This window comes from Cucumis sativus, chromosome 1 (genome assembly GCF_000004075.3).
Source record: "Cucumis sativus cultivar 9930 chromosome 1, Cucumber_9930_V3, whole genome shotgun sequence".
Lineage (NCBI taxonomy): Eukaryota > Viridiplantae > Streptophyta > Magnoliopsida > Cucurbitales > Cucurbitaceae > Cucumis > Cucumis sativus.
Genome location: NC_026655.2, coordinates 6,173,643 through 6,196,767, shown reverse-complemented (window position 1 = coordinate 6,196,767; position 23,125 = coordinate 6,173,643). Strand labels below are relative to the sequence as shown.

Genomic DNA, 23,125 nt, shown 5'->3' with positions numbered 1-23,125 from the left:
AATGAATCCACATCAGAACAATAGTTTTGTACTGTAAAAAAAGAACAAAAAATGAAGCCATAGTGATTGTGTATTTCCTATTAATCAAGAAGAATTTGCAAAGCGCAAGAAAAATGACTCTCAGACCCATAGCCATAAATATGTTCACACTAGATGTATCATCAGCAAGTGTTAAACAAGTTGACCTAGGTTTAAATGGATATGAGCTGACATTGAACCTTTGGAAAGATATGATTGATGTATTTATTCAGGTTGGCCTAAAGTTTCCTTGTCTAAACGTGGGTGTAGAAACTAGAAAGAACCACTTAGAAAAGAAACTTGTATCAAGAAGTCAAAAATATACACTTTCGGGAAGCCTTTTTTTAGTCTCTCTAACTGTTAAGTTTCTCATACTCTTTACTTATTTCTTCCTTTGTTTTTCTATTTTATAAATGAAAAATATGGCTCCCATCTCTATAGATGTACGATTCTCAAAATTCAAGGAAGAATATTTCTATAACATTTGTTTAGAGATACTTATTTACAATAAATATATATATCAAAATAAATGTTATATAATAGTTAGTGTTGTCTTCTATTTTAACATAAGATTTTATAATCTTATTTTTCTTTAGTTCTATTCAGCTCTGGTATAATAAAAATGGGTTCAAACCCTTAATTAACCTCAATCAATCCAAGGTTTGGACCTAGATCTATTTTGGACTTTTTGACTCCATTTGCTCTCTATAAAGTCTAGTAACACGTCTTTGTATAGATCATAGTACTTAGTATATGAAATTTATGTTTAGAGAAACAAGTCTTTGTTTAAATACATTAATATATATAATTTAGATTAAGAAATATTAATTAAAATATAATAAACCATCAAATAAATATTTATATAAATATATAGGCAACAAAATGAAGACTTTAAATATTTATCAAATGTTTTTTTCTAAGACTTAAGTTCTCTACGTGATTAATTTTTCTTAAATAATTTACTTTAAGTTAATATTTGAATGATTATATAAATATTAAAAGAGAGAAAAGTGGCAAAGATATGATCACATAATAGCAACCATAGTGTATTTATGTAATTGAAAGTGTATTAGACATCAACATAAATACAAATATCAAATACTAAATAAATTCAAATATCAAATACTATAATTATTTAAGAAAGAATTAATTTAACATAAAATTGACTAATTATGGAAAAAAAGGTGACACGTGTTACAAAAGCACTAGTAGAAAAAGAGAGAACTACTAGGCATTGGTGCAGGTGCACGTACAGAATAGGCTTCAGAGATGTCGTTTTAGACCAAAACGACAACCTAGCATTGAGGAAATAAATGGGCCGCCTTCGTTACGAAACCTAAAGAGAAAAGGCCCATTTAATCGAAGTAAGTAAACGGGACAAGTCTTCTTTGTTGGGGAAGTTGACTACGTGGCCAACAACCATTGGGTGATTTCACGTGGCACGAGATTTGATTGGTGGAAACAACGCAATGAAAGTGCTTCGAGATCTATTAATATGGAATTTTAGTATAGGGGTTGAGAAGTTTGCCGGACTCTTTGAAATGTTTTAAGGGAGCTCTGCTTTGATCGGGATCTAATCTTGTAAGGCTGAAATAGAGTTTAGGGTTTGAGATCTAGAAGATGAAGGCGGTTCATTTAGGTTTAGCTGTGGCTTTGCTTGTTCTTTGCCTCTCTTCTGTTCAGCTCCGAGCATCGGACGATGAGGTAGCCTTCGTTTCCTTTTTCTTTTTTCATTTTTCTTAAATTAAGATCCATTTGATTGTTTGAATGTCTAAAACCTTTTTCATTCTGTGGGGTCAGATCTTTTACGAGTCCTTCGATGTGAGTTTTCAAGGCCGCTGGATCGTGTCCGAGAAGGACGATTATCAAGGTTCGTTTTCATTTTGGTCTTGTCAAATTTAATTGTTCCTTTGTAATCTTTTTGCTAAATCTCAATAGTAATATCGAATTGCTGCTTGCTGAATGTGTATATGGCCTGATCTGTGTGTCAATAGAGAATGGAGGAGACTGAGTGATGTGTCAGTTATTCAAATTACCAAATGGATATTTTGCAAATGCCTTTTTATTTTGTTTGGTCTTTTCATTTCTATAGATATATTTCTCTTGTTTGAGTCATTGTTTTTTATCAATGAAATGATGAGAAGAGAATGTCGATTTTGGAATTATTAACGTTCGATACAGGTTTTTGTGTTTGATAATTCTATCTTACTGAACGGTTGTAACTGTCGAGGCATTTACATGATTGACTTTGTATGAGATAGTTGGGTGGGAGTTGCATCGTTAGCGCTATATTTAGCTTTAAATCAATATTGATGGTGTGGAACTAGGATTAGAAGAGATTATATAAATACGTTGTCATGCTCGGTGGGTTGGTTAGAGAGAGTTGCTTAGGTTACTCATTTTTCTGTTGTGTTCCATAGGTGTCTGGAAGCATGCTAAGAGTGAGGGGCATGATGATTACGGACTTTTAGTAAGTGAGAAGGCAAGGAAATACGCCATTGTAAGTGAGCTCGATGAGCCAGCGAGTCTCAAGGACGGGACCGTGGTTCTCCAGTTTGAGACTCGCCTTCAAAATGGGCTTGAATGTGGTGGTGCCTATCTTAAGTACCTACGGCCCCAGGATGCTGGATGGAAAGCTAAGGAGTTCGATAATGAATCTCCTTACTCTATCATGTTTGGACCTGACAAGTGCGGGGCTACGAACAAGGTGCACTTCATCGTGAAGCATAAGAATCCTAAGACTGGGGAGTACGGTGAGCATCATCTAAAGAATCCTCCTTCTGTCCCAGCCGACAAATTGTCTCATGTTTACACAGCCATTTTGGAATCTGGCAATAATGTGCGTATTCTCATTGATGGGAGTGAGAAGAAAAAGGCTAATTTCCTTTCTGAGGATGATTTCGAGCCTCCTATAATTCCTGCCAAGACAATAGCCGATCCAGATGACAAGAAACCTGAGGATTGGGATGAGAGAGCGAAAATTCCCGATCCTAATGCAGTGAAGCCAGATGATTGGGATGAGGATGCACCAATGGAAATTGTAGATGAGGAAGCCGAAAAGCCTGAAGGATGGCTAGATGATGAGCCTGAAGAGATCGATGATCCTGAGGCCACCAAGCCTGAAGATTGGGATGATGAAGAAGATGGTGAATGGGAGGCACCAAAGATTGATAACCCAAACTGTGAGACAGCTCCTGGCTGTGGTGAATGGAAGAAACCAATGAAGAGAAACCCCGAATACAAGGGCAAGTGGCACGCCCCAGAAATTGACAATCCTAACTACAAGGGAATATGGAAGCCTAGGCAAATCCCTAACCCTAGCTACTTCGAAATTGAAAAACCTGACTTCGATCCTGTGGCTGCAATTGGAATTGAGATCTGGACCATGCAAGACGGTATCTTGTTTGACAACATTTTGATCGCCAAAGACGAGAAACTTGCAACTTCATACCGTGATGAGAAATGGAAGCCAAAGTTTGAAGTTGAGAAAGAGAAACAGAAGGCCGAGGAAGCAGCTGCTAGTGGACCAGATGGTCTCGCAGAATACCAGGTAGATCTATAACAGTATTAGTTCTCTCATTGTGATAGAAAACACTCAAAATTCTTTACTCATGCCTGCCTTTTATAACTATCCTGCAGAAGAAAGTATTTGATGTCCTCTACAAGATAGCAGATATCTCCTTCCTAAGTCAATACAAGTCGAAAATAATTGTAAGTGTGCAAATCTCCCGTCTCTCTGCATTTATGATTTGGGTTGTTTATTTAGTATGCCCTATACTGAGTATGAACCTGAATGAATCCAGGATGTCATTGAAAAGGGTGAGAAGCAACCAAACCTCACCATTGGCATCATAGTCTCAATAGTGGTTGTTATCTTCACTATCTTGTTGAGGCTAGTCTTCGGAGGGAAGAAGCAGCAGCCGGTGAGTATTAAATATACTATCTTCATAACCTTTCAGCCAAGGTGGTGGTTGGCATACGGAGTATTAAGGGATTTACGTTGTTGTTTTTTTTTTTGGTTGTTACAGGCAAAGAGAGAGGAGAAGAGCACAGTAGCTGCAGAGAGTTCGAGCGATCAAAGTAGCAGTGGAGAAAAGGAAGGGGAGGAGAAGGAAGATGGTGGTGCTGCAGCACCCCCTCGTAGAAGGTCCGGTCCTAGGCGAGATAATTAGAGGGAAGAATCTGAGTCTTTTGCAATTTGCGGGGTTCTGAATGCGAAAGTTGAAAGAAACTAGCTGTTGAATTTGTACGCTGATTCTTCATTTTTTTTTTCTTTTTCTTTGGAGGTAGTCATGAATGAAGTATACTATTTTGGAGGTTTAGATAATGATGAGATGGTTTGTGCCGATTGTTGAAACTTGGGGCTGGATGGATGGGGAGAATTTTGAGGGAAAAGAAATGCTTTGGATAAACTATTTTTTAAAAATTTTGTTCCTCTTTTGCTATTTTTCCTACAAATTCCGATCTTAGTTTGATGATTACTGGATCTATTTTCTTCATTTCTTTTAGTGTATTTCTATTTTGTGTAATAATTTGTTGCCAGTGTCCATTTTGTTCCAATGATCAAGCGCAACACTCTATGATTACACAATTAGTTTCAATCAAACATAATTTTTGTTGGAGGTCTAGTCACTATCTGACATATCTGTAGTTGAAAAACGAAGTTGATGATATATGTAGTAGGGAGGAGCTTTTTATTAATTGTGCGCAATAATGAATTAGCGAAACATAATCAAATCAAAAGATGAATGAAGCCACGGCGGTAGATCTGTTTGGTGAGATTATTGATAGTGAGAAAATGCTATTTATGAAACAACAAATTCGACTGGTTTTGCCCTAATTGATTTATTGATATAAATATCAAGAAAGGACAATCTATGATTTAAAAAATATATATATATATATGTACGTACGGATGACAATTCCAATCTTAAGTCTTCTTGGCCCTACGGAGTTATACATAGATTGTCACTAAACAAAAGTATTTACTCCCAAAATGATTTAACAAGAAAATTGTCCATAAGCCAGTTTAGGACTATTTTTAAAAGTACGCCTTTTGTCATTAATTAAAAGTATTCAAAAACTCATCAGTCAATTATCAGTTATAGACAATAAACCAGTAATGATACAAAACTATTGTTTATAAATATATGGAGATGTTTTTATCAAAGGTAGATCTTAAAATAGTTTACTATTTACTAATAAACGTACAAAATTAATGTCTATAATTAAAAAAAGAAAAACTAATGACCATATTAATGATGTATGAAACAATAGTCACGTCAAAGTTTTACATAAGAATGAATAGAGGGATCTAACACTTAAAATGATGTCATATTTACAAATAAATGATTGGTATGTCATGTTTGCAAATAAGATGATTGATTATGCTACTTATTACTTACATATTTATAAATAAATTATTGAGATGTTAGAGGATATTAGGAATCTCCGACTACGAATTAAATTGGAGGGCACTCGTTTTTCTGTGGCCACGGCCGTTCTTTGTGTATATATCGAGAGATTGAAGAGAAGGAAAGATCCCGCCTTGATGTGGCGAAGTTTCACAAACCGACGCCCAATTTTTGGTAATGGGGAGTGGGGGAGTATTGGGTTCTCTTTCAATTTGACGGCACTAATTTAACGCTCACCTCCTAATTTCTCTCCATTTCGCCTTCTCTTCCAACTTTTTTTCTCACTTCCTCTCTGTCCGCCGATTCTTGGCTCTACTCTTTGAAGCTCGATTTCGTGCTTCGAATCATTTGGGGGAACCTGGAGAAGATTAGGGATGATGGGTGTTTGAGAACTGAGGAAGCGAAGCTATGGGTACCAATTCCAATGATAATAACAACTCAGTAGGATGGAACAGAGCTGGGGGTTTGATAATGAAGACTTTGGTACTCGTTGGAGGTGCCCTTTTGCTTAAACGCCTTACTAAGTCCACAACGCGATGGGATCATGCTCGCTTTGTATCTCAGTCCCTTTCTGGCGAAAAGGTTTCTGTTTTCAATCTCTTTGCAAAATCCCATCTGCGATACTCTTTTCCTTTTTTAATTTCTGAATTTCTTGTTCTTTTTTTTAATAGTTTTCGAAGGAGCAAGCAGCTAGGGATCCTGATAATTACTTCAATATCAGGTATGTAAAATTTGAATGTTGTTTAGTTGCTGCGAATTGTTCAATTTCCAGTCCTCTACTGAATGATGAACACCCCCCCCCCCCCCCCCCTCTCCCACGCACACACACACACACACACCACCAAATTCTATTTGAATAGGGTTTTATTATCCCCTATTTTGAATTGTAGTTTAGATGAATTCATGGCTGAGTGTTTTTTATTGTTGTGTTTTAGAATGATTACGTGCCCTGCAGCAGAAATGGTGGATGGTTCCACGGTGTTATACTTCGAACAAGTGAGTCTAATACTCTTGCTTGGTAGTATTCCATTCCCAGATATCAGTTCTCATTTTATTTTGTGTTTTGATAGGCTTTCTCCAGAACTCCTCAAAAACCCTTTCGCCAGGTATTGTTATTTTATCAACCTCTTTCCTGGTTTAAAATTTGGAATTTATCAAGGAAAAGAAGTTAACCATCGATGAACTCCTATTTTCAGTTTGCTGAACTTTCCTTCATTATACATATAATAATTCAATTACTTCTACGGTTGCAGAGATTTTATACGGTGAAGCCTTGTTCAAAAGAGATGAAATGTGATGTGGAGGTGAGCACATATGCTGTTTTGTAGTTCGTGTTAACAGAAGATATTTATTCTTATACTACAATTTTCTGAAGGTCTATAGGTGTTGGCATGGTTAGTTGGAGCTTTTGCAGCCAAGATTATCTAACATGCATGCTGTAAAAGTTTCTTACATTTGTTCACTTTGCAGCTAAGCTCATATGCCATTCGGGAAATGGAGGAGTACAAGAACTTTTGTGATCGGACAAAAGACCAACGTCCTCTTCCTGAAGAAATTGTTGGGGTTAGCCATCTGCTTAAGGCTTCCATCTGATTTTCTATTGCTTGAACGTATCCACTTAAGTTTGTTTCAAAATATTTAATTTTAGCTTTTCAATTATCCTACTTGGTCCAGAGTCTTTCTTTCTTTTTTTTTTTTATCTTTTAGTTTTTACAAAGCTCATCTTTAGTTTTGTGAAGTTTTTAAAATTTCCCCCCTGGTGGTTTTCCACTGGGAACTGTGTCTATTTTACTTGAGAATATATGACACAGAGTTCTCTTAGACCCGCTTAAACTCATTGTACCTGGCCTTAACCTGTCCAAATTTAGTGCCATTTTGATCCACTTTGTTTTTTACCGGGCCTTAAATCTAAGATATACATTAGTTTTTCATTTTTGGATCAAGTGAAAAGCTAAAGTTTGGTTCTGTGTAAACTTAAGTATAAGTGATAGTTTTTTTAGTGAACCTGAACTTAACATGTGAATATGGGCATGGGTGTTGGAAGACATTACCCCATTCAATTAAGAGAACAAAGTTCGGTCACGTCTCTGTAAGGTATCAGGTTGAACCATTGGAGCTGCCACTGGGAGTCAGACTGCAGTTTTGAATAAATGGATATATGAGTCTAATACTGATCGTAATTACTTGGTCAGGATTTTGAATTAGCAGTTTCCTATCTTTTAATCAATTTAATGACCCAGTCAAGTTCCTTTTCACATAGTCATTTCTAATAATTACCCATTAATGTGTAGAATGAACAGTTAGGTGGTGAAAGAAGACACTCAGATTAAGTTAAAACAGGTCAACATAAGTTACTGAACTCTAGCGAATGATGAAGATAAACAGGATTGTGAAAATAGAGGAAGCAAGAATTAGAATTTTGATCCCTCCGATGTCATCTATCTATTTTAGATGGTTTATAGTTTGAACCATTTGAACTTTTGTTCATTCAATATCATCTTTTAGTTTCTACAAGGCTCTTGGCTTTAGTTTTTTGGAGCTTATAAGATTAGCATTACTGTCTTTACTGTAAGATTAAAACAAAATCCACTCTTGTTTGGTAGTTCATCATTCTTAGCTTTAGTCTGTTCTTCACTGAAACTGAATTGGATATAGCTGGATGAATCTCATACAAGTCTAGATTTTATGCACAGGACATTGCAGAGCATTTAACTACTTTGCATCTTAAGCGTTGTGATCGTGGGAAACGTTGCTTGTATGAAGGATCAACTCCCCCTGGTGGTTTTCCAAATTCATGGGTAAGAGCATCTGAATATCTATATTCCATTGCCATTCCACACAATTTGTTTGATTTTTCTTATTTGTGAGAATGTCAAAAGTAAGTAGTCCGAGTATTACTCCCTCCCCTAACCTTTGGCCTTCCTTTTTTTTCACAGAGTGGAGCATCGTATTGTACTTCCGAAATTGCTATCCTAAAGAACAATGAAGTACATACCTGGGAAAGGGGTTACGACGAAGATGGAAACCAGGTTTAATCTGTTTTACATACTTGGTAGGGGAAAATGCTGTAAACGAATTAAAATTTAATGTATGATATGCTGCTCGTTACAGGTTTGGGGAACAAAAGAAGGACCTTACGAATTCAAGCCAGTTCCAGCCTCCAGTCTCAAAGACATGTTTTCTCCATTAAATTTCTCTCAGCCGTCCATGGAGAAAAGAATACTAGAGGGTTCATTTGTCTTGCAATAATAGTCACCTAATAATTTTTTCTTATCTAATGTAAATTTTCATCACCTTTTCTCTCTAAAATAAGATCTTGCATCGGCTTGTCATGTTTTGTCTCTCTGGTTCGTTCTTTGGTCAAATGTTTTTCATGTGTACTATTACAGTTGAAACTGCCATCGAATTCTTGAAAGCAAGCAAAATGCGCGCCAACTGCTCACTCTTCTAGACAGGCTCTCACAACAAAGTTCGGTTCAGGGAAAACAACTCAGTAATTGTATCCTCCTTTCTCAGCTCAGATATATCCCCTGAAGATACAACCATAGCTTAGTTTATATCTTCCGATGTTCAAACATATAATGGCCAGAAAGATAGATGACTTTTACAAGACAGATAGTGAATAAAGTTTAGGCTTATCAAGACATTTGAGCAATATTTTTGTCCAACCCGGAACTATACTTAAGAGAATTATATTTTTGGCTACAATTTCAAGTCTTTATCACCCAAGGGAGTGAAGTAATAGTGCTTCACGACATATATGAAATTGAGAATACTCCTAAAAAGTGTTTAATTCTTAATTTATTTGTCTTGTATTATATAAAAAATAAATAAATAAGTCACAAGTTTTCTGACTTTTTGGAATCATTTAGTGATCAGTCCGTTTACATATCTTGTCACTCAATTTCCAAAGAACTGTGGCATAAATTTTCAACTTTTTATAGAAGAGTTTTACTGTATGATTACTATATGAAATTGAGTTTACTAGGGGTGAGCTGAAACATATGTCGTAGAGCTGAAATGTACATTTTAGACGTAATTTCGGTAATATTGGTAGTTGAATTCTCATTGTCTAATGTTGGTGAACAAAAATTTAGAACTTAAAAACAGTATAATTTCCTTTGTTTGATATTACAAAGATGACAACATTTCACGAGAAGGTTGTCAATGTTCAAAATAAGACAGTACACAACACTTGCGACAACAACAAAACTTCGCTCTGCAATTTCGTTTCTAACTACCCATAGCAACACTCTTCTTCAAAGGATGACAGTTTCTCATCTTCAGCAAACTTGAAGACGATAAATGGAGCTTTGCAGTATCACTTTGTAAGTTCTAACTACAAAAAATAACATCCTTCTTCACTGGATGGCACTCATCATCTCATCTTTATGCAAAAAATTATTCCCTTTAAAATACAAAAAGGTTGAACAAGTCCAATGGGGAAATAAAATATCCAGATGGGGAACTTCACGCTGTTTTGTGCAATCCAATGTTGAGATCAGAAGATATGGAAATAAGAAGAGGGAGTGATTCGAGCCATACGGCCTTGAAGACTCGTTTGTGATGAGCACTTATGGATTGCGAAGGCTTGTGCAGATTGTACCGGATATCAAATAGATGGATCACAGGGTCTGCAGAGCCAGATGTAAGAATCAAACCGTCAGGAGACCAAGCTTGATTTATCAATGCTGACTGAGATTCACTGCTCTTTTGCTCCCACCCGAAGGCGTGTAGTTCTGTCTGCCTAAGTCTGATATCATATAACCGAAGTTGCTTTCCTGGAGTGCTGCACGCAAAAGATTTAACTAAGTAGATAATCAAAATACTTGTTTAAGTTTTCTCTAGCTTAATCGATATATAATTTCAGTCTAAACCTATAGATATTTATTTGGGATTTTATCCCCACGATTCTTTTTCAATGGAAGCAAATGATGGAAAGATCTGCAGGGGCTTTCAACCATAAATCTATGAAACAAATCAATACTGTACTAAAAATTATAAATTTGGCCCAATATAATATTTCATCATTTTCTTTGAATACTAACTTTGCTCACAGATAAATACACGAAAGTGAAGTCAGATGAAATCCTCTAATCCAATATATCATTGCACGAAAGCTAAGTAATGTAATGGAAGCTCCAAAAAGAGGAATGTTGGCCTTTGTTGATAAATGAGGTTGGGGGTTTATGTTGGACACTAATGCCCTTTGCAGGAAAGTTAATGCTAGCAACTATCCCTTGACCACTAGTAGTTGAATGAGAACGTTCACAATCTACAAGCCATTTTCAAGTGCTGCAGGTGGACAAATGGTTCAGATGCAAGCTTAGTTTGTAGTGGGAGGTTTCTTGGCTTCATGAAAGTCCACTGAGGCTGCTGTTCCTGAGGCTCTGCACCTGCAGAGTTGTAATTTAAGCAGCTTTTTGTCGACCTTTTCAATTTTATTGGTTGTTCCTGAAGGAGTTAACATAAATTCCAATGATTAGAGATGACTAAATGGCCATTCTATCCAAATTGCTTCAAGATTTAGGGTCCTTAATGATTCTTTAGAATCTAAAAGGTGGATTTTGGAATGTAAAGGCTTCAACACTTGAAAATCCTAGTTCTTGGGTATCTTCCAGATGGATGAACTCTCAGACAATTCAAAATAGTATGATCAAGGCTATTTGGTAAGCTGATATTCCTATAAAATGACGTTCTATATGTGAGTACTAGCCCAAGAAGATCAACTGCACACCTTGCAACAAGTGGAACAGATGATCCCTATTTACTATATCCCCAAGTTAGTGCTTTGTAAATGACCAGAGTAGCAATTTATGATACTGCATAATTTACCACCGGTGCTTCCCAAAGACAGTGCTGGCTCTAATCCAACTTTTGGATCCTTCCAGAGAGAAAGCGATGACATGTGGTCCAATAATGACATGGCTTTCCAATAAATATTGTGGTTCCAAAGAAATGGAAGGGTGTAGTGTTTCAAAATATGGTCCTTTTGAAGGCTTCAGGGACCTAGTAAAATCTTTTTCCCTCTACTTAGTGTATATGTTCAAAGAATTTCCTAAGCCAAGTGGGATTATCTTCTAAACTCCATTGGTTTTACGAGGTATTATCATTCTCTTTTTGAGATTACCCTTAGGAAACATTACTAGTTTAATTTCTTACAAAAAAAATGTAAAAAATCCAATACTAGATACCACTATTACACAACTAAAATATGCTCGAGAGGCTGTAAAGATATGTCTCGAAATATTTGCAATTCCCATCTTAGAACTGAAGAACGAACCTAATTTCTTCTGGGATTAAGTTAGCAATTCATCAGCTCATGCCTAATCATGTTTACCTCTGATTTTATGTCTAGTATAAGGAATCACTCTCTGAAATGAAAACCCAACATTTTATGCACCACTGATAAAACAAATGGAAATCTGGAATCACTTGCATTACACAAGACAACTCATTTCTCATAGCAAGCAAATTCTAGTATAAGAAAACTCACCCTGTTTGGACCATAAATAGGTTAAAATCGCACGGATTAGGTAATATACTCATGCATTTGCTTTCTATCTGATGCCTGAACTCAGTTCTTCCAACATTTACGTCAAACCCAAGTATTCTCTTGTCCGCCCCTGCAGAAAGTACAATTGGCTTCTGCTGCATCCCTGCAACTCCCATGACTGCTGACGAGTGCAGGCTTCTGTGCAATGCCTTTGGCTTCCATCTTTTATCTCCATCTCCCTCTTTCCATTGTATGACAGCATGATCACTTCCACCAGTGATAAAAGACGTGCTATCCCAAGGCAAGAAAATTATGCTGTTGATAATGCCCTTAACATGCGGTTTATCCTCAAGGAAAGTAACACGAGCTTTCTGTCAATGTACGGACATAATTACTCAACTTAGTCCCAAAATCTCAAATTAACAAGTGTTAAATCTGAAAAGGTACAATTCAGTTGTCTTGGAAAAGGGATATGCACCCAAAAATTAAAATTATAACCTTGCCTAAAAAATGCATGCCAAAGGCAAACGTTGATTACTAATATAAACCATACCCCTTCACTTTTGTTCAGATTCATGATTGAGACCTGAGAGTCCCCACCATCAGCACTGTAAACAAGAAATACACGATTCCCCTCTGGATGCCAGGCCATATCTTCTGGCCATCTTCTTTGTTTTGGAGATACACAGTCCGCAGAACTAAGAAGAGAGGCACTTGACCTGTGATAGAGGGAGTGGATAAAGATGAGATGGACAGAAACACACTCTTAAACATTTCTATATCTGGGTAGAAAATGGAAAGATTATGTCGCTTTTGTAATAGAGAAGAGTCTCTAGTTCTGAAGACATCAAGAAGTGCCTCATCTATATATACTTCAAGCCTCAAGGGATGACTGACAAGGGTATTTAATTAAACGCTTTGTAATATATTAATAGCATAGTACAAAATTACAAATGCATTCCTCCAATAGGAAACTACATCCAGAATAAAAAAGAATTTTTATACTCAAACTATAGATCTAAAGACAACAGACGAGCATTTGTACCCTCAGTCAGCTAAAAGCATCATCTTAACTTGCACAAAACTATTGAATATTCATTTTTGTTTCTTAGAAACAAACAATGATATGGTTATATTTATGACATTAGAAAATAAATCAACGTCTCATTCAAAGAGGGTTCTTATAAACACGTACTATACTCCAGGTTCACCAATTGGCATGGCAAATAGTTCATGCTCAAACCAGAATGACCATACCTTATAACTCTAGAAGATGATAGCTGTAGATGAGATATGATATAGGTACGATAAAGTGGGAAATAATCAGAACTCACCCTCTGGCCTGTAACTGCCACAAGTTGACTACTCCATCCAGGGCACTGTAAAACATAAAAACTTCAATACCACAAAAAGGTTAAGTTTATGTATTTGACTAGAAGAGTGGATAGGGTAAGTAAACTTTTTGGAGGTTAAGACCCTTCCATTAATGGGACTTTATTATGTAAACCTTTCGGGTGAGATTAAGCTAGGACTACCATTTAATTGTGGAATCCTAACCTTTTTTATTCACTCCATCATTGAGGGGGCGAAGAATCAAAGAAGTAAGAATAATGAAAACCGTATAATATGATGATTTAGACACTTGGAATAAGGAACACGTTCTTTAAGGACCGCCGGTCATAGTTTTAAGTAAGGGTTTCTTCAGTCTCTCTGAGTGTTCATAAATTCTATACTATGTTATGCCGTTACCTGGTCACAAATAACTGTTCGTTCACAGGGCATGAGATGAGACTTCTCAACTTTCTCTTATGCTGACTGGAGATGTGATTGCTCCCAACGCAGCGAATTTGAGAAGGTGATGAGCTGCTACGTATTAATGGAATCAACTCTTTATGCTCCTTGAACTGCTGTTCTGGAAAAAGAGTTAAAATTTTAGGAGGTACCGCAATAGAGTTGTTGAATGATGAATCGGATGTGCATAATGACCATAAAACAAAGGAACTTGCAGCTGAAAACTGAAACAAACACAGAGACAATATTTGGCCAACGAGAATCCTACCAAGCTTCCGTTTTGTTCCTCTATCAGGAGTGTTCGAAGTTTCTCGAAGAGAAGTGTTGCCAATATTTTTGTCCCCTTCAACTTTAACTACATTCTTAATATGAGAAGGACTTGATTGAGCCCTAGAGCTATTTGAAGCCTTCGCTCCATTTCCAGCCAATGCACTGTTCTGAGAAGTCTTTGGAACCACAGCCGGAATCACAAGCTCGGGTTTCGACACTGGCTGGGGCCTGCTACCTTCATTTACCGTTTGCTCCACTTTCACACTCACAGCTCTACTTCTCAGAGAATCTTTGGATGACACTGCATTGCTCTGACGACGAAGCCGGGCCAATTTAGATTCTGTATCCTGCAATCTCTTCTGCGCTTCCTCAAGCTGCAGACAGTTAGGAGATTAAGGTTAAGTTGAAAATAATGAAATTAAAAACGGGAGAAGAGATTCCAATGAATCAATCAATACATAAATTCTATGGATAGAAAATTGAGTTCGTAGTGACGTAAACATCAAATTAGTTTTAGGTTACAACAAAAAACGAATGAATAAAAAAGAAAAAAAGGGGTACGAGGATGTTGAGTTAGAGAGACCTGTGAAGTGTAGTAGGAGACACGGTGCTTGAGATTTTGAACTTCATGGCAACGATGATCGATGAGAGCGACCAAAGCCTCTTCTTGCTCTTCTTTGCTGGTGATTCCATCGATGTCTTCCGCAGGCTCCGCCATGTTCTTAGCTTTTCTAATGAAAATGGTAATAAAAATTGCTCATTTCTCCCTTCAATGGGGTTTTGAGCTTCCGATGAGTTTGTTTTCGTTTAAGCCTCTCTTTTTTTCTCTCTCCCTCTCTCGGAAGCCCTACGATCGGTGGTGTAGGAGTTGGGAGTAGAGAGGAGAGTTTGTGTTACCTAAACAACACTCTTATAACCTTACATTCACATGCAATTGACACGTTGCTATTATTTCCGGACTCTCCAATCAGATTTAGGTTAAAACTCTTTTAGTGGTTCAATTTTAGGTCACTTCTACTCTTTCCTAACGAATTTGTAATGGAATTTGATTAACGAATCAATCCTATGTTTTTTCTTTTGGACATTTTACAAATTTTAATTGATTTCTTACCCCTGTGGTTTTAGATTAATTGTAATAATAATTGTGGCATATTCTAACATTTAATCATATTTAAAACCATATTCAAACTAATTTTTAAATATAATCGAAGACGAAGGATAAGTAATTATTTTATTAATTTTACAAATCTGAAAGTTTGAAGTATAAGCCAAGCACGGCTTAGGGCTTATGGCTTCTATTCAAGATACTTATTAGGGTTTTTCATCCTCTTTAGTATTATATATATATATACATAAAGTCGAGTCAGACTCATTTTGCTATTTTCTTTTGAGGTGTGTCATAGGTAAGCTTTTACATTTTTTGTATGGTTTTATTGATGTTCATTTTCTTTGTATGAATAACTTTGAGGTCTTTTTCTCTTTTTAGCAACCCAATACTTTTGAATTTGATGTTATAGATATCTTATCAAAATTGAAGGAACAAATAACTTTGTTAAATCGAAAATTATTGAATGAAGCTGTTATAACATGTTATGGTTGCCTCGTTATAATAACCAGTCACCGATTAACATTTTTTTTAGTAATATATGAGAAGAATAGAAACTTGTTCGTTAAAGTTGACTCTACATGCTTTATACTAATATTTTTTGTTTATTTATTTTATTCTAATTTTTATTAGGACAAAAAAGAGAAAAAGAAAAAAAACAAATGAAAAGAGAATGGTGAAACGATTCGTTTAAGGCCGTCCCGTGCCGTCGTCAGATTCATTCGTGGAGGGAAATAAATGCGAAATGGCAAAAGGTAAATTGTAAGCAATGGAAACTGGAATGGAAGAAGACGACTCCGCTTCCGAACTCTTGAGGGACAGGTTCCGGCTCTCCTCTATTTCTATCGCTGAAGCTGAAGGTTAACGTCATCTCCACTCCCGATTACTGAATGCTAATTCCATCTTTTCTTACTTTTTGTTTCTCTTACTCTTCTGTCCAACTGTTTGGTTTGTTTTGCAGCGAATAAAAGCGGCATGGAAATTTCTGAACCTGTGATGACTTGTGTTGCTGATTTAGCATTCAAATATACAAGTTTGTTTACCTCGCTTTTCTGCCTGTTTTGAGTCTGGAGTGTTATTTTTAGTGATTTATACTTCCATTCTTCATTATGTTCATAATCTAATTGCTTATTATTTTAATTTTACTTCTCTTCTACCTGTGCTTCCATCAATTTTAGGTAGCTTATTTGTGATTTCAACTATATATTTCTTTACTCTTTGCCGTGCATTCGGTTTTGTTAGGACGCCTCTCTGTGCTTTGTTGTTAAGTTGTGTGACCTAGTTGGAAGGAGACTGCATTACTTTGGTCAAGTTTAAGAGAGTAAAAATTAACTTTGAGAGAAGTTTCCAGATGAACTAATGATGGAGAGAGACTATTGTGATAACTTATGGAGTGACTCTGTACGATACTTTTGGATTCTAATCAGACATTCTTATAGTTCATATGAATGTTTCTTCTTACCTTCAGACTTACACCTTAAATTGATCATGTTAGGTGTAAAGCCTTAACTCTCGTTGTGTTCTTGTGGGAACATATGCCTTAGGGTAGAACGGTGCAAGACCCCTAAGAGCCAAAAATGGCGCTAATCTTTAAACTTAGATTTTGTGCTTTTGCCTCAAGCAAGACGTGTGGTTACTACTTTGCGGCTAAAAACTGTGTTATCTATAGCATTTTTTACTATAAATTTTGAAAATATATTCACATGCTATGAAAACTATTGTTATTATTCAATCAATTTCAGCAAAAAATAACTTTGAGGGACGGAGGGGTCTATTTGGAATGACTTGCTGACTGTTTTAAATACTTTTTTGCCCTTATAAACACTTCAAAAGTTAATCCAAACGCCCCCTAAATTTAAGATTTATCAAATGTACGAACTGAAAGTGTGGGAACCATATTTGTTTTCTTATCTTATTATTTTAATTTATATACAATATATTAGCTTCAAGTCTGTTTTCTGGCTTCTCTATTTTCCTGTTTGCATAATCCTTTTGTACTTCGAGTTCTATTTAATAAAGAAGCTTCTTTTTTTAAAAAAGTCGGTTTTCTGTTACCAATGAATATTCTATTCTTTCATTGTCTAAAAGAAGTAAATGTTACTTATATCATATGGATGAAATTAGTATATACCTTCATCAAATGCAAGAATGATTTGGTAGATTTACAAAGGTTCAATTAGACCTTAAGTTCATATCTTGGTGTAGGGTCATGCTTATGTTTGGAATCACAGGGCTAACTTATTAAATGGCAATGGTACAATTCATGCGAGGAAAACGAAATTTTGTCACTCTCTTGCAGTAGTTCTAGTTCCGTCTAAGCCAGCAAGGAAAGGAGATAATTCTATCATATTTGTGCTTGATTTGTTTTTATGATTAATGTTGCAATGAGATAACGGATTGATAAATTGTGTAGCAGAACAGTTGGCGAAGGACCTTGAGTTATTTGCTCAGCATGCTGGTCGGAAGTCGGTAAATACAGAAGATGTAATACTAACAGGTTAGCATGTCCAATTCCCAAGTTGCTGTTTGTTCTATTAGTCTAGTTATATTTAGTCCATATGCAACAGACTTGAAGTAGTGCTTAATTGCCTAAACCTCTCCGCTTTTGCTTCATTTTGGTCTCAGCCCATAGAAACGAGCATTTAGCTGCCATATTAACATCCATCTGCAATGATCTAAAGACAAAAGAGCCACAGAGTGAAAGAAAGCGTAAAAAGGCACCAAAAAAGGATGATAGAGATAGAGGTGCCGTGCATATTGCTGACGCCTAATCACATCTCCAATCAGGCAGATCTCTAGTTAACAAATGTGCGTACCAACAAGCAAACGCAATAGCTTGTGATCTTTTTCCATTTCTTGGTTATACTAATTGGTAAAACCATTTTCGCATCATAGGGCATATGGAGTTCTTCTGATTCAAAGGAAAAGCTTCTGCATCATGCAATTCATTGAAGTGTCCCAAATGCAGAAACATGCATTTTGGTTTGCTTTAGGCATTTGAGATTGTCAAAAAGCGTTTGGTTTAGTGTTTATTAGCAGTTTTAGTTGCAAACAGGAAATTGCTCTTTGTACATCGACAGCACACTTTTATAGTTAAAACTAGTTAGTGCTAAGGAGTTTGATATTGTGAGATCATAAATCATGTCCATCGTGCAAATTTAATCCTAGTTCTGCATTGAGTAGAATGGTTCAGCCCTCTCTTTCTCTCTTGCTTTTCTCTTGAAAAAAAGAACCAATTCATCTTATTAATATATATTTCGAGCAGCTAAGATATGTTAGAGCTGATGTAGGGATGAAGTTGGGTGTGCTCAACCAAAATGGATGAAAACATAGAGTGAAATTATCTAATCTTTTGATTAGTGATGATTCAGAAGGATGAGATTATCAAGTTACGACCTCTTGACTAATGCAATCCACTTTTTTTCTGAAACATGGAATAGTTACACAAACCGCAACTTTAAATTGTGACAATCATCTCAACAACAAGTCAATGCACATAATATTCCAGAAGATTTTACTTCTGAGTCAACAATGGAGTCAATTACTTGATGAACAACAGAGAACTCAGCCTAAGAAGAAAAAAAAGCAAGGTAGAATCTGATTGAAATGGTTCAGTTTGTCAAAGGACAAGTATTCTTTACTTGTCTAGCAGATATTTATGTGGCACTATTGAAGCCAACTGAATCCAATAATATTGCTTTTATTTGCTCAGGATGGACATCTTGACCTTCGCTGCATTGCTGAAAAATATGTACTCTTTATCAGTCATAAGTCTTTAAGGGTCAAGTCATGTCATCGAGTATGAATGAATAAATGGTAAACAAAAGAATTAAGTGAATGTCAAACAGAATCTCTCACCTCTGCTCGAAAAATGTCCATAGCAAAACCATTAAAGCAGCTAATCACAGCCTGTTGGATATCCAGTCCAAGATTATCTAATGCCCTAACTGTAGAGAGCAAGAGACCCGGTCGGCGGCCACAAAACATGTGTATATTTACTGCACGTCCTTCTCGTACTCTAACTTCGACCTATTAGTACAGTAATACCATCAATGTTTTCTTCATGACACGGTCATAGCATATAATACAATTGCAAAATGCTAGAATCTTGGATCATTTGAAGGGCAAAGCAAAGTTGCTCCAAGATCAGGAATATATTTACCCTTGCAGGTTGGCCGTTTGGGCTGGGAAATGAGGTAGGACAAAGCTCCTCCTTTATACGACTCGAGAGGCTTGGTGGTGTTGGAGTCAAGGGATGGAAGCTTGCACCTGGCGTCAAGGCTGCCCCAGAAGGAGAAAACTCCAATTCATTATGGAGGTCGTTGATTCTTTGCAGTAATTCCTTCAAGTACTCAATTGCATCTCCAAGAATTGAAGCTCTATCCATCTAGTCATTACCAAAGGGAAAACTTTACATTACATTGCGTTATGTTTAACTCTATGAAGCCAAACAGCAAAAAGAGTACAGAATCTTGAAAGCAACTTTATAACGAATTCTTACTTACATGATTACAAGAATTTCTCGGAGATGTCAAAATAAATTTAGTTCAATGTAGGTTAAAAGACCAATACTAAGAGAATAAGAACCACTCAGAATATTCCCTTAATATATAGATCCAAAAGAAAGAAAGTCAATGAGAGCTGCTTTCACCTTTCCAACTCTGTTCATTGATAATACAGTTCATCGTCCAAGTATAGATCCTTTTGTTTTGTCCATATTGATAGGGAGTGGGGGAAAGGAAGCATAGAGATAAGCAAGTTTAAACTGAGAGCATGACAAAATGAAAATGAGACTAACCTATACTTCATTAGGAACCAAGTTTGAAATCTCAAACTGAGAATCCAAATGAATACTAACACGATTGATGCAGCCAGCTGAGGGAAACAGAGCGTTATCGGAACTCAATTAGAAATAAGAACAAGAACGAAGAGAAAGAGGACAAGCCATGTTTTCAAAGTCCCTGTTTCTTGATAGAGCACGACAAAAGAATAACATTCTTTACTAGTGGACTTAGACATTCAAGTGGCCTATATTCACGCATCACCCACATCTCCATTTATGAAATATAGAAATACCAAGATGTGGAATGAGTTGCAATCAGTCATATGAATTTGAAGCAATTTTGCAGCAGTTAAAAAACGAGGCTTTTGGTTAAAAGAAAGGGGGGATGTTCTTATGATCTTGTGAATCTGAGAATGCGAGAATATCACGTGAAATACCAATATATGAAACTAGCGAGAAACAAAGATAATGGCAAGAAATTCATTCTTACTTTGCTGATTTTTGGAACAACGGACCTCAGCATGTACAGCCTATCATTGAGCTTCTTCCTCCGGCGTCTCTCGGCCATTAAATTCTTCGCTGGAAGTCCTTTTTTCTTCCCCTTCTGGTCGCCGCCGGTTACTGTACTATTGGCGTTAGATGTATTTCCAACATTTCTACCACTCTCATCCAATTTAGTGTTAGTATTCTCGGTAAAGTCATCAGAATCGTAATTGAAACGGGATGTATCGATGCTAGTATCTTGCAATTCATCTGCATAAACCATTTTCCTCTTCTTCCCATTTTCTTCACCCATTTCATTTTTCCCAATCCCCCCTTCAATCCTATTTGAAAACCAGCCGCCATCGGGGCTCAAAACCCCCAAACTGCTTCCCTTATCAGCTAAACTCTTCCTTAGAGCAGCCCTCTTCTGGAAAAGAGTCGGCTGAGCTCCCACTGAGGGAAAAGATTCAAGTGGTCTCAAAAGCTTAGACCGATTCAAAAGCAGAGCATTTCCCAAATTCTCATCAAAACTCTGAAATCCAGCTAATCCCGAACAATTATCACTCATTGGGGCCACGTTTTGTGCTGTCAATTGAGAACCTAAGCACAAACTAGGAGTGTTCATCTGACTAGTTGGGCTTAAATCAGTGAACCCAGTTAATAACCCACCTCCATCGTTGAGCAGAGTCGAAGCATTTGAAGCTTGGACGTCAAGAAACCCAACCTCTGCTCCCAAATCGAAGCCATGGTCTAAAGGGTTGTTAGAAACTACCTTATGAAGTGAAGACAAAGTGCGAGTTGGAGGTAAGAAGAAACGCAATTGAGATGGGTCAATGTTATTAAACACAGAAGAAGAAGGGGAACAAGAAGAGGAGGAATCTCCAGGGGGGAGCAACAAATTATCAGGTGGGTCGGTGAAATTTTGAGAGAAGGTAATGTCATTGATGTCGGTGTGGTGGTTATGGTTATGGAGAGCATTAGCAGAGATACACCAGTCATCTTCAACCTCAAGCATGGATTTGAAGGTAGAGAGGGAGGTGATTTCGTCTTTGTTGTTCAAAACAGAGCAATTAACAGGGTGGTTGAGATGATTGTGGTCGGTGTTGTTTTTAGTCCAGGAAGATGAGTCTTCATCGTCCCGATTTTCCATCCAAAGAACGTTCCCAACTCTGGAAAGCATGGTGAAGAAGAAGGTGATGATGAGTATGAGGTTGAAGAGTAGTTTTTTGTTTTTAAATTTTTCTGGAGGTTTGGGTTAGGAAAAGAGTTTATTGGGAATGGGAAAAGAAATGGAGGAAAACTGACAGAAAGAGATAAGTGCAGTGAGGTGGAGAGGGAAATGAGAGAGAAAGTTTAAAGAAGAAGATGGAGAGAAAATTGAAGAGAAGGAAAGAGGAAGGTTGCAGAATGAAAAGGGCATTATCTTTTTGTTTTTCTATTTTTTTTCTTTTTTTAATTTCATTTTTCCATTATTTTACCATTGAATATAGATATTTACAGAATATAAACACTAAAATAGATTGATATGATGATAATTGATAGACACTAAAATACTTACAATAGCAATGTATGATATTTGTTTTGGTTATATATATGTAAATATTTTTGTTTATTGAAAAGAATTTTAATTTTAATTTGTTTGGGTGTTATATATAATTGATTGGGTTTGTTATTTTGATGAGAATTGAAATGAGGCGAAAGAGAGGAGAAGAAAGCAGAAAGCATCTCTCTGTTTTTTTGGATTTTTATGAATTTTTGGGCAAACAAACAATGACTGACCGTTACACTAATTTGCTTCTAACTAATATACAACTTTTTCATCTTAGGGTCCACTCTTCTATTCCCTATTTTTCTTCCTTTTCTTAGCACTATTTTTCAGCTGATTCTTTTCTTTATATATACATCTACATCTTCTTTTAGAAAATAAATATTAGGGGTATGTATCAAATTTGTTACACTCACTTTTCTTACTAAAACTACCATTTAATCATGATTAGTAAATATTCAAATCAACTTCGACCATTCAAGGAAAAAAATCTATCGAAGATAGTTTTTTAGTCACCATGCTCACCTCTAAGGAAAAACTATTTAGTTAGCTTTTTTCTACTCAATTTTTAAACATTAGACAATGTTGGGTAGATTTTTATCAAGTTTCAATTTTGTGTTTTTTACGATTTTAAAAATCACTTAATTTTTGATTTTAAAAAAAAAAATTGTGAAGTTCAATTTTTCTTTTTGGAATAAATATTTGACTCTTTTTTTTTTTTTTTTTGAAATTTTAGACTCAATTAAATAGCATTTTTTATTTTTGAAAATTTTGTGAGCACTTTTATCACTTTCGTTTATTATTTCATCATTTACGTTCTATCATTGTTTTAAAAGCTAAGCCAAAAATTTTTTAAATGGAAGAAATAGTTTTAAAACTTTTTTTTATTGTAAAAAGATGAAACACCGTTGAAGTTGAAGTTTAGAGGTTTATTTAATGCTAATTGTGTGAATTTATTTGATACTTTATTTTATAAATTCACAAACATGATAGACACATCTTTGTAAATATGTAAACCAAACATGTCCACTAGAATTTTGGTACAATCTAGACTTATAAAATACTTTTAAAAATCACTTTTCAAATTGTTCTATTTATATCAATTAAGCAAATGAATTATTGATAATACAGTGAATTTATGACTTTGAAAAAAAAAATGTTTAGTACTAAGAATTAAGCTATCTCGAGGGAAGATTTAACTACGTGTTGTCAGCTCTCC

The 23,125-nt window shown here is 36.0% G+C and overlaps 5 protein-coding genes across 10 annotated transcripts; 3 read left to right on the top strand and 2 right to left on the bottom strand.

The window, feature by feature from the left end:
* The first annotated feature begins 1,513 nt into the window (after positions 1–1,513).
* Positions 1,514–4,565, top strand: LOC101207554 (calnexin homolog). Its single transcript, XM_004153962.3, has 6 exons — positions 1,514–1,722; positions 1,819–1,888; positions 2,439–3,568; positions 3,658–3,729; positions 3,822–3,941; positions 4,047–4,565. Exons 1-6 carry the CDS (start codon positions 1,639–1,641, stop codon positions 4,188–4,190), a joined length of 1,620 nt encoding a protein of 539 aa, XP_004154010.1. The 5' UTR covers positions 1,514–1,638; the 3' UTR covers positions 4,191–4,565.
* Positions 4,566–5,474: 909 nt separating this feature from the next.
* On the top strand, positions 5,475–9,146 carry LOC101207303 (chromophore lyase CRL, chloroplastic). Of its 2 annotated transcripts, XM_011654014.2 has the most exons (10): positions 5,475–6,014; positions 6,104–6,153; positions 6,368–6,428; positions 6,503–6,538; positions 6,686–6,736; positions 6,903–6,995; positions 8,126–8,230; positions 8,369–8,461; positions 8,544–8,711; positions 8,822–9,146. In XM_011654014.2, the coding sequence occupies exons 1-9, from the start codon at positions 5,841–5,843 to the stop codon at positions 8,679–8,681; spliced, it is 801 nt and encodes a 266-aa protein (XP_011652316.1). In that variant the 5' UTR covers positions 5,475–5,840; the 3' UTR covers positions 8,682–8,711; positions 8,822–9,146. The 2 variants fall into 2 exon arrangements, with proteins under 2 accessions (XP_011652316.1, XP_011652315.1); XM_011654013.2 differs by having other exon boundaries at positions 8,544–9,140.
* Positions 9,147–9,471: 325 nt separating this feature from the next.
* LOC101207060 (hypothetical protein) lies at positions 9,472–14,932 on the bottom strand. 2 transcript variants are annotated; one of them, XM_004153960.3, is made up of 7 exons: positions 14,573–14,931; positions 13,988–14,363; positions 13,678–13,840; positions 13,263–13,307; positions 12,482–12,647; positions 11,929–12,299; positions 9,472–10,221 (listed from the first exon to the last, which is right to left on the bottom strand). In XM_004153960.3, exons 1-7 carry the CDS (start codon positions 14,705–14,707, stop codon positions 9,903–9,905), a joined length of 1,575 nt encoding a protein of 524 aa, XP_004154008.1. In that variant the 5' UTR covers positions 14,708–14,931; the 3' UTR covers positions 9,472–9,902. The 2 variants fall into 2 exon arrangements, with proteins under 2 accessions (XP_004154008.1, XP_031743656.1); XM_031887796.1 differs by lacking the exon at positions 9,472–10,221 and adding an exon at positions 10,402–10,886 and having other exon boundaries at positions 14,573–14,932.
* Positions 14,933–15,793: 861 nt separating this feature from the next.
* Positions 15,794–18,286, top strand: LOC101206659 (protein MHF1 homolog). 4 transcript variants are annotated; one of them, XM_004153958.3, is made up of 5 exons: positions 15,795–15,954; positions 16,056–16,127; positions 17,511–17,591; positions 17,720–17,902; positions 17,990–18,286. In XM_004153958.3, the coding sequence occupies exons 1-4, from the start codon at positions 15,864–15,866 to the stop codon at positions 17,863–17,865; spliced, it is 390 nt and encodes a 129-aa protein (XP_004154006.1). In that variant the 5' UTR covers positions 15,795–15,863; the 3' UTR covers positions 17,866–17,902; positions 17,990–18,286. The 4 variants fall into 4 exon arrangements, with proteins under 4 accessions (XP_011652290.1, XP_004154006.1, XP_011652296.1 ...); XM_011653994.2 differs by having other exon boundaries at positions 17,508–17,591; XM_011653988.1 differs by having other exon boundaries at positions 15,794–15,954; positions 17,508–17,591; positions 17,720–18,286.
* A 184-nt stretch (positions 18,287–18,470) lies between these two features.
* Positions 18,471–21,771, bottom strand: LOC101206422 (transcription factor ICE1). The gene is made up of 4 exons (XM_004153957.3): positions 20,368–21,771; positions 19,257–19,481; positions 18,953–19,123; positions 18,471–18,834 (listed from the first exon to the last, which is right to left on the bottom strand). The coding sequence occupies exons 1-4, from the start codon at positions 21,538–21,540 to the stop codon at positions 18,751–18,753; spliced, it is 1,653 nt and encodes a 550-aa protein (XP_004154005.1). The 5' UTR covers positions 21,541–21,771; the 3' UTR covers positions 18,471–18,750.
* Between the last annotated feature and the right edge of the window lie 1,354 nt (positions 21,772–23,125).